The 10,896-nt window shown below is 43.3% G+C and overlaps 1 protein-coding gene across 1 annotated transcript; it reads right to left on the minus strand.

The window, feature by feature from the left end:
* Positions 1–329: 329 nt before the first annotated feature.
* Positions 330–10,275, minus strand: LOC134806096 (cell division cycle protein 16 homolog). The gene is made up of 11 exons (XM_063779367.1): positions 10,023–10,275; positions 9,093–9,256; positions 7,730–7,859; positions 6,179–6,341; positions 5,781–5,908; positions 3,880–4,147; positions 3,646–3,782; positions 3,179–3,307; positions 2,140–2,298; positions 1,180–1,465; positions 330–603 (listed from the first exon to the last, which is right to left on the minus strand). The coding sequence occupies exons 1-11, from the start codon at positions 10,110–10,112 to the stop codon at positions 464–466; spliced, it is 1,794 nt and encodes a 597-aa protein (XP_063635437.1). The 5' UTR covers positions 10,113–10,275; the 3' UTR covers positions 330–463.
* Between the last annotated feature and the right edge of the window lie 621 nt (positions 10,276–10,896).

Below are 10,896 nucleotides of genomic sequence, written 5' to 3' on the forward strand. Positions count from 1 at the left end.
AAGTACGAAGAGTCGTGGCAATTAGACGCAGCCATTCTAGCCTTTCAAATAAAAAAAAAAAACGATTGTAGTGACATCTGTGCGCGTTTAACTTCAATCGTAGCGACTTTAGGCTGTGGTGTTGTCGGATTCATGGTATAATAATATACTCCGCCTGGTACTCCATTCCCGTCTTTTCTAGGTCACCTAACTGACACGGGCCTACGTCATCATGCGACAGCGCTATATGATAATATGCGATAGCGCTATATATAGCGGCCATGTTGTTGTGACGTAGGCCCGTGTCACTCTGGGAATGGAAGACCATGTTTTATTAGACTATGGTCGGATTAATTGATTAAGGTTTAGAACTCATTTTAGTCTTCCAAGTGTGAGCGTTTATGAAGCATGCCGGTTACACTTTTTGCGGTTCTGAAACCGCAATAAATTAATCGCAGTGTGTTCAAAGTCTAAGTGTAGGTGTTCAGTCGTTGTTCATGCTGAGCTCGAAGCTCATGCTCATGTCGGAGTGGTCCGTGCCGGCGCCCGGCGTGCCCGGCGCGGCGGGAGTGGGGGGCAGGGAGATCTCCACGGGACCGAATGGGAAGGCTGGGATTTCTTCCTCTGAAATAAATATTTAGACATTCAAACAACGCACAGAAGTTTATTCGAAATTTAACATCTCTCTCTCGACTTAGGAAGGCCAAACATAGATCGAACAATGGGTGGCTCTAAGCGATGTAAGGGCTCTTTTAAGGTAGCTAGTAGGGCTTCGGTGCTCGTTAGATTGGTGACATCTGGCCCTATCTGGGCGCGTACCTAACGCGGTAATTGTTAACGCTCCGTAGCGTATCGTAGTTATCTTTCTCTGTCCCTCTTTTATATTAGTGCGAGTTACAGTTGCGGTTCGTTAGTTACGGAGTGTTAACGATTGCACGTTGGCTATGCACTTTGGAATCTACGAACTGAGAAATCGTATTTGTTACCATGGGAGCACACTAAGGTCACTCGCACCATACACTAACCCGGGGTTAACCGGTTAAACCTGGAGTTACAATGGTTACCGGTACAATTTGACACCGGGTTAACGGTTTAACCGGTTAACCCCGGGTCAGGGGGACGGGGCGAGGGGCGCTAATAATATTAGACTAATGTCATTCGAGAAATGGGTCTCGGACGTCTCTATAATTAAATTTTCACCTGTTAGTGCAGCGTCGAGTCTGTCGACTATAGCATCGAGCAGCGCGAGCGACACCACATCGTCGGGGTCTTTGGCCAGCGCGGCGTGCAGCGCGTCGGCGGCGTCCCTCTCGCGGCCTAACAAGGCCAGGCACAGGCCGCGCGCCGCGTACGTGGCGGCGCGCGCGGGGCGCAGCGCCAGCGCGCGCTCGTGCCAGGCCAGCGCCTCCGTGAGCTGCCCGAGCTTGCGGCACGAGTGCCCCAGCGCGTCCAGCGTCGCCGCCCAGCGCGGGTGCATGTTCTCGCTCTAACGCAAAAAACAAATGCCATAAGTACCTTTTAGGCGGCCGACATAGTCGGAGACATTAAAATAGTAAAATTCTAAAATGGTAAGCGATATTTGATTCTAAATCGAAAATTGGTATAAGTTTTAAATAAAAAAAGTCGCTACTTTTAAACTATGCGGGTGTATCCCCTCCACGTCCTAGTCTTACCTTCTCCCTCATCTAGAACGTGGCTTGCGGTGAAGGCTAAGCTTCCTTTCTCACGGGAGTCGTAATCTCCTCCACCTCTTTATCCCAATCTTACCTCGGGCGCGGCTTGTAATAAAACGAGTCCTAACACTTTAACTACTCGAGGTTATCCCACCTCGTAAGTTTCCTATACCCCACATCTAATTTACTAAATAATTTCCAAAAATCATACTACCGAATGTCACTTCGCAACCAATTTTTTGGTGCCTGCCTACCTCGTGAGCTACATGAGGCTATTTGACTACGCGAGTTATAATGACCCACATCTCTTTGTCCCAGCCTTACCTCGCCTCTTACCTCGGGCGCGGCTTGTAACGCCGCCAACCACAGCTCTTTAGCCGCTCAAAATTGGCCCGCGGCGAAGGCAGCGGCCCCTGCCTCGTGAGCTACATGAGGCTCTTTGACTACGCGAAAGATAATGATCCCCACCTCTCTGTCCCAGCCTTACCTCGCCTCTTACCTCGGGCGCGGCTTGTAACGCCGCCAACCACAGCTCTTTAGCCGCTCGAGGTTGCCCCGCAGCAAAAGCAGCGGCCCCTGCCTCGTGAGCTACATGAGGCTCTTTGACTACGCGAGCTATGGTGTCCCAGCCCTCCTCCTCGCCCGTCTAAAAAATATACAAATTGTAAAACACGTTTTTCCACTCGTCAATTTTTGAACGCCGCGACTATCGCGTGACGCGCGATTATGATCCTTGTCGTGATGAACAAAGGTCGGACTGCACGCCCGCGTCAGTTGACATCTTTTGACGTCAGTTGACGTCTCCAGCGGTCAAAGAGTTAATATTTGAATTAGTACTTCAAAGACCAAACTAAAACTACTTCGTTTTCTCTATGGAGCTCTCGACTCAACTTTAAAGAATTATTTTATACTAGCTTTTACCCGAGACTTCATCTGCGTAGAATGATGATGATTGATTAAAACTAACCAATGTCCATTCTCGGGGCCCAAACTATCTCCATACCAAATTTTGTCTAAATCAGTTCAGGGGTTTAAACGTGAAGAGGTTACAAACAGACACACTTTCGCATTTATAATATTAGTATGGATTATTGCGAAGACATTAAGATCTATAGATTTATATGTTCAATTAAATTATTGCTGTTAGCAAAGATAATTTGAAATAGAGGAACATTGTCAACGTAAATTATGTAGCCAGTACATTTACTGCCATCTTTCGACACAAATGATTAACACTTTTAGAACGCCATTTTACTATGATCCTTATTTTTTCACTGATGTGTTAAATTTGTTAAATGTCAAAAAGTATCCATCTACTCGAGGCGATACTTTTTGTTCAATATTCCTCGTCTAAATTGCATTTGCTGTTAAAAAGATAAGATAAAGATAAAATAAAAGATAAAAAATAGTTTATTCAAGTAGGCATATTACAATGCGCTTATGAACGTCAAATAAAGCTATACCGGCTCCAACCGTACACCTCTGCCTCGAGAATATTTAAATCCCCCCTCAATTGTATACCCTACCTCTGTGCAAGAGTGCAGCGTAGCGGCGCGCAGTAGAAACCGCTCGCACATGGTAAAGTTGTTCAACAGGGCGCACTCCACGCCCACGTACAGCGGTGGCAAGTGGCTGCCTGCCATTAGTTGACTAGCCTGAAACATAACATTAACTAGGTATATTTAATAATTCAAAAACAACAGTGGGTGAAAAATGGTCGAATAAGAGAAGATACCTTGAAGGTAAGTAGGCCATGGCCAGTGTTCTGTTTACCAAAAGCTTGTAACTTGTAATACAAGTGGAAGTCCCTTTCTAACAAACGCTGTCAAAAAGGGACTTCCACTTGTATTACAAAGCTTTTGACAAACAGGGCACTGGTCGTGCTAATTGTCGTCGGCGACTTCGCGAAGTCCACAACTCAGAGAGCCACTAGTGGTTACTTGCACATTAATAATTCAGTTATTAACCTCATGTTAAACTACAACCTTACTACCTTGAAATACGCCGCCATGGCCTGGTCGTGCTCGTTGTCGGCCGCGAAGCTGTGTCCTTGTGCCAGCCAGGCGCAGCCCGCGCCAGGCTCTAAACTCTTCGCTTTGCTCAGGTATCGCCGCGCTAACTCGTTCTTGCCTGTAAAATACATTATATATTTTGTTTTTCTAGGAATCATCGAAAAACCGTTGGACATATTTTCTCCTGAAAAGTCAGAAATATTACATAAATGTACCTATTAAGTAATAGTAGCATCCCACAGCGAACCAAGACGTCCACGAGTTCGGATACGCGTCCACAAGTGTATGTGCGAACGCAAACAGTTCCGCACTCTTCTTAAGTTCCACTAAGCACGCAGCCCTAACTGGGGCGGCACACCACGGGTCCACCGCATCTAGGGCCTTGAGGGCCCCGGCCCAGTCGCAAGAAGCCGCGAGGCGCCGCGCGTGCGACGCGGCGGCCTCGGCTGTACGCGCGCGGACAACTTCTGTTGACGATGATACCTGGAGAAATAGAAGAATAAGGGCCAGTTGCACCAAACACCGTTAACAAACTGATCAACTTCAAGCAGAAGAGATCTATGAAAAATCCCATACAGTAAAATTTTGCGAACGCTTTAACGGTGAAAAAAACTATATCCAGCGACAACTGTCAATGTAAACAAATATAGTGACATGAAATTCCATAACAATATAATAACGCCTTCAACGCCTGGGTAATGCCCCTACTCACATACTTCTTTAGCATACTAAGGTGGACTCAGACCGAGCTGGATGCCCTGGGTCGTAGGGTCCGACAGCTGCTCACCACACACCGTATGCTGCACCCACGCTCGTCTGTTATGAGATTGTACATCCCACGGAAATGTGGAGGTCGCGGCTTTCTAAACGCCAAAAATCTCCACAACCGTGAAGTGTACAATCTCAGGAATTATTTCCTCAACAACGAGTGTGGGATCCATCGTGATGTGGTGGCAGCTGACAGGGGCCTCACGCCGCTCTCCTTGGCAAACGAGAACTGGCGCAAACCTGTAGTACTAAGCACCGAGGACCGCATGGTGGTATGGAAGGATAAGCAGCTACACGGGCGGTTTTACAAGGCCCTCATGGGGCCCGATGTAGACCTACCCGCGTCGGTGAACTGGCTATGATTCGGGGACCTCTTCGGAGAAACCGAGGGTTTTGCCTGTGCAATTGCGGACGAAGTTATCATGACGAATAACTACCGGAGATATATCCTGAAGGACGGTACGGTCGACATTTGTCGGGCATCCCGCCGTCCCGGAGAGTCACTCAGGCATATTATCTCCGGTTGTTCTCATCTTGCTAACGGCGAGTACTTGCATAGACATAATCTCGTAGCCAGAATTATCCACCAGCAGCTTGCCCTCCTATACGGCCTTGTGGACCGCGAAGTGCCGTACTACAAGTACTCACCTGCGCCAGTTCTCGAAAATGGTCGTGCCACGCTCTAATGGGATCGATCTATCATCACTGACAGGACTATTGTAGCCAATAGGCCTGACATCGTGCTGATAGACCGATCGCAGCGCCGGGCCGTGCTCGCCGACGCACCATCCCCCATGATGAGAATCTCGTGAAGGCCGAGAAGGACAAGTCCAGCAAGTACCTAGACTTAGCTCACGAGATTACCGCCATGTGGGATGTTGACTCGACGATCATTGTTCCGATAGTTGTGTCAGCGAACGGTCTCATAGCGAAGAGCCTCGACCAACACCTAGAGAGACTCGCTGGGTGGTTGGATCAAGGGTCAGATGCAGAAGGCGGTAATTTTGGACACGGCGCGTATAGTACGTCGGTTCCTCACTCTGCGGCCCTGACCACCGGCAGCTTGGGCCAAGCCCCGCTGCCGGCGGCAATCTAGGTTAGGTTTTTTATAATGTGTTTATATGTATTTTTTATTGTTTTGTAAGTGTTTTTATATTTTACTTTTATATTCATATTATAAATCACCTAGCCTAAGAATTGAAATAAATAAAGAAGAAATAATAATTTAAAAAATAAATTAACTAACTACAATATAAGAGACATAGCTAATAAGACATTAAGCTTTGAGATGTAAAAAGTCTCCAATAATCACCACCAACTCTATCTCTGTAATTACGACATCACATACCGGATCATTTGTATCCTGTGGGGGCGTAGAATGCCGGTACACCCGGTCCCGGTACGCGGCCCGCAGCAGCGCTCCCTCCGCGGCACCTAACTGGCTGCTAATGGGTAGAGAGTCCAGCAACTCTATCTCTGTAATAAAAATACATCTTCACATAATTGGACCCAGTTAAGCGAAAATGATCCCATCCACAAAAAAACCATTAATAATTACACCTTATGCTTGAGGCAGAGTTCGAATTTTAAATTTTACTTTGCCTGATGGGGTTCGTTTCGCTTAGCTACGTCCAATTTTAATTTATCAGTCGAGACGGTAATCCGGAAACCTCCGTAATCCATCAACGGTCGGTTTTTTGCCCGTCCGGATTAGCGAGGTCCTACTGTATCTTTATTCTCTCTCACCCTGTTTGTGTGTGAGCGGTGTCTGCCGGTGCAAGAGCGCGAGGGCCTCCACACACGCGCAGTCGGCTCGGAGCGCGCTGCATAAAGCGGTTGAAGCCGCGTCGCGCCGCTCGAGCGAGGAGAGAGCGCGTGCTTGGGATACTAGCACGCCTGCTAGCGCACGCTATGGAAGAATAGTACATTGTAGGAGAGGACGGAAAACCGCTAAAAGATGGACGAGTGCGTTTGATGGCCGACACGTTAGTGGGGGCCCTCAAATAATACGAGTCCATCTTTAGCGTTTCCGGCCGAGGCATTACATAGTGCTTTTCACGACTACTGCGAGGAAATAAGAAAATAACCATAAGTACTAGCCCGCGATTTCTCTGGTAGCAAATTACTAGCCACTGCCTGTGCTGTCTCTTGAATTTCGGTAGGCGTCAGCGTAAGAATATCATTTTCTTCACTAGAAGAACTCATTTTTATAGCAAGCGTATACGTGTTTCTTGTATTTTTTAGTCAAACACAATTTACACTGTTCAATTCAGTACTTAAGTATATTCAGATCCCGCCTTTTTTATTTTTTTTATCACTTTTAAGAGGCGTTTTTCTGTTATTTGCTTCAAACCGACTCTAAACTTAGATGCGTTTTTGCTAAAAAAAACCACAAACAGCTACAAAAGTAAAAAACGCCTTAAGCGTGAACTGAATGGTTTTGACATTTATTTTTTTTTAAACAAGAAAGTGGTCCTGTAAATAAGCTAATTTTATTTTTTAAGGAAAAAGTTGCGCCAAAAAAGACCTTTTATTGATTTTTATGTTTCAAATGATACTCATTGCTGTAGCGAACCGTCACCAATGACAGATGATGATAACAATGAAACATTGTAGTAGTGGTGGTTCAGGTGCTACAGCTATTGCCTACTTTTCAGCTTCGTTTTAGACCATCTATTGCCACATTTCCGAAAGTGTGTGGTGGCGTGAAAAAAAGTAATATTATTCAAGCTCTGGGGGTCTATCAGTCATCATGGGCTTCTTTAAAAGCTACTGTGGCCTAGAAATTTTGAAATTGTTCAGTTAAATTATCTTTTAAATAACATAAATATTATGGGACAAGTTGACACAAATGAGCCTAATTTCATGATAAACTCGCCATTTATTATTTGATGATAATCACTTCACAACTCACAAGCCTAGATATAAAACGCCAGTTGCGGAAAGAGAGACCTAAGCCCTACGTGTACGTTCAACGCAGCTAGCCAAATTTATTGTCACTTGTGCAATAGAGTATTTCAGAACGCTAGACAACGTCCATAATCTTTATTTAGGGTCACCGTCATCGAAAAGATATAAGCCATAATGCTTGTACTGTGGTTACTAGACTGAGTTATAAAAAAAATATATATGCAATGCGTAAACATAAAAAATATCTAAAGCTCAGGAACACATATTTATGCTAAGCACACAAATAAATAAATATATTTAAGACCTATACCAAAAACCCTCATCTTCATAGACAGGGTCTCTACCAACTAGCCAGAGAAGTTGTGAAACAACTTAAAATGAGCTTACATTGTGTGTCTGGTCACTCCGGGCCTCCAAAAGCGCGGGATCACTCTCTTCGAAGAGTGCCAGGGCTGTGGCGGCCTCTTGCGCCGCTAGGTGGGCGCGCATGGCTACGCCCAGGCATAGTAAATGTTGTCTGCCGCAGAAAATTTACATTATTATGTTTAAAAACTTCTGTCTCAGCTTGAATAAGCATTTTTTCTGCGAGCTAAGGGCTTGTAAAAATTGAGGTGAAAGCATTATCTTCCTATAGTAGACCCAAACCAAACGGACGACTGGGATTATATCTCTATCTCTCTCACCCTACCTTCAACCATGCGAGCGTGAATGAGAAGATTAACGACCCTGGTCGTCCGTTTGGTTTGGGTCTACTATAGTCTTAGAAGGATTTATATAAGCTAAGTTGCTTAATACATAAAAACAGTATTATCAGCAAAAAAGAACTGCTCTCTTATTGCAAAAAACTTTAAGATGAATAAAAATAAATCTGCATAAATCCTTTGAATATTGAGCATCTGGGACATGGCTTGTGACAAATTGTATATATGGAACAAATACAGTACAATTTTGCTTACACCTACTTAGAACTACAGTATGAACCATTGTTACTAAAATAATGTAAACAAACAAATTCAATTGGTAATATGAACAAATTTTTAACACATTCAGTGCCGAAAACCTATCGGGTATTTTATGATTTCGTTCTCAGGCCGGACGACGCGATAGTCGGGATTGTGGTACTACGTACTACACTATATATGACCCAATTTTTGTGGTCTGGTGCGGATTTCTTGTATGTCTGGGTGGCAATAAATGTGTTAAGCAAGCAGATACGTCTGCGAGCGATATTCCAAATTTTATATATAAAGGAAAAATAAACTGCCGGAAGCGTAATTTTTTTCATTTTTTCCTTTAATATAAAAATTGGTAATATGGCCAATGATATTGTCAGGTAACAAGCAAAACTCACTAATTACCACCACAAGGTCATAGCCATAGTGAACCATATTCGTAGTCAAATAAGGTTGATTCTTGTTTAATTATTCTTTAGTAATTAGTGAGTTTTGCTTGTCACCTGACGATATAGAATATAGACGATATAGTACCTAAATATAGAACAATAAAATTTTGCAAAAACTTTTAAACACACACTATCAGGACATTTCAATTTGGAAACACATTCAAGGTTTCCAGATACTTTCGGTGCATTGTTTCATACTCTAATATTGATGCTGACTCAACATTAACCCGTGGAGCGCCCCAGTATCACAGTAGTATGGAGTTAGTAACACACGTGTGATACTAGGGCGCTCCACGGGTTAATTATAGATCCATTAGCTATCTTTATTGAACCATTACCATTACTTACTTATGCAAGCCTCTAGATGTAACAGCATAAGCGGCCCGATGGTACTCCCCCCGGGCCAACATGGCGCTGGCAAGCAGCCACACATCATCGCCACTTGCTGTGCCCGTCCCACTGCCAGCAGCCGCCGCTGCATCCGCCCAGAACAGCGCACTAGTCCATAGACCCTTAAAATAGGATAGAGTTCGTGTAAGCTAACTTTACACCAATTTGAAGAGGACAAAGTGAGGGATTGTCAATATCATATTTTCATAGAAATGTGACATTAACAATGACATTGCCACTCTTTGTCATTACAAATACCATGCAGAGTTATCTTGGTCAGACTCTATATTACTAGGGCGGTTTGATAAGTAACTTGGTTCAACCTGAAAACAAATGTGTTGACGAATGCTGTGTACTTTGTGAAAAATGTGAAGAACTCACTCAGTTGAGATGCTTATTTATGGCTTCATCTAAATTGCGTACTATTCTACTTCTGCCAGCTAAAATCATATTCTGAATTACTATCGAACCAAGTTACTTCTCAAACCACCCTCATACCTATAGTGGTTCTTTTTTACAAATATTTTAAGAAATGATGTGGAAAATGTGGAAACAAGAGTTGTTAGAGGTATAAAGACGTGCCGCAAGAGGCGTCAATAAAGACATGCTTTGACACACCTAACTTGCAATAAAAACATGATGGCCTATAGCCTTATTCATTTAAAATTATTTGAAGTAGAAAACATCCAGGTTTCGAAGACTATGATGGTAGATTTTTATTCATGAGTCAAACAATTTGCTGCTGCGAGAGTAAAGTAAAAAGAGACGAGCAGAACAAACATTCAATTGATGAAAAGTAATTGTTATTGTTAGCATAACCTCCCATTGTTACTAATAAGCTTTGGTTCAAAATTACGCGTGTGCAATGTAACAAAATTGTATATTTACCAGTTCAGAGTACTGTTTGACTAGTGAACGCATAAAATCCACGTTCAGGCCATCGGTGCCGCTTCGAGAAGTAGATTCCGCTTTCGACATTTCATAAGACAAATTAATGTTGAACAATAACTTAAAGTAACAATTATTGAACTTTGACTAGTAGAGATTCCTATTATCTTTAACTTGTAAGAAAATTATAGACAGATCAAGTATATTTAGGCTTAAATTGTGAAAAAAAACGCAATGTTTTCGTGTTGTCCCGCCGACATCTTTCAAAATTGTTGACTGACAGTTGACATTTTGACAATTAGTTTTTTTTCTCCAGATACACTTACAGACATATTAGGATATTGCGCACATACAGCCAATGTAATTTGAATAAATCAATAAACTAGTAAATTATATCGAGTTAGGCATTATTCTAAGCTTAGGGCTCTAATTTTATTTAATCCATGCAATATTTTGTTTATATTCCACAATCGATCTTGTACTTTTATGGAGTAACTATTATGAGTCCCAAATAAAAAAAAACAACGGGTTGCACTCCGGGAGTGCCGGCAGAAGTGAAATCTCAATGACAGTCTTACGGTCACGTGTCACCTGTAACGAGTTTAACATTGTTTCCCCATCACAAAAAGTGCACAGCGCCGCTAAAGAAGTTTTCACTTCAAAAAGAAACAATGCAGGAACATCTGGGTCTCAGGAGGCTAGAGTCAGTCCATGAAAAGTCTGCAGCGGATTTGATAGCCCACGCAGTGCACGTGTTATTTTAAACGTCAAACTTCTATGAAATTATGACGTATAAATGACACTTGCACTGCCTGGGCTATCAAATCCGCTGCAGTCTTTTCTTGGTCCGACTCTAAAGAGCTTGTTACATTTG

This window comes from Cydia splendana, chromosome 2 (assembly GCF_910591565.1).
Source record: "Cydia splendana chromosome 2, ilCydSple1.2, whole genome shotgun sequence".
Classification (NCBI taxonomy): domain Eukaryota; kingdom Metazoa; phylum Arthropoda; class Insecta; order Lepidoptera; family Tortricidae; genus Cydia; species Cydia splendana.

Bases quoted from the DNA above. Each gene is read 5' to 3' on its own strand.
- LOC134806096 (XM_063779367.1), bottom strand. From the start codon at position 10,112: ATGTCGAAAGCGGAATCTACTTCTCGAAGCGGCACCGATGGCCTGAAC. The intron at 6,342-7,729 runs GTAAGCTCATTT...ATTCTTCCATAG, and splicing joins GGAGTGACCAGACACACAAT to CGTGCGCTAGCAGGCGTGCT. The intron at 3,783-3,879 runs GTACATTTATGT...TGTATTTTACAG, and splicing joins ATGCTACTATTACTTAATAG to GCAAGAACGAGTTAGCGCGG.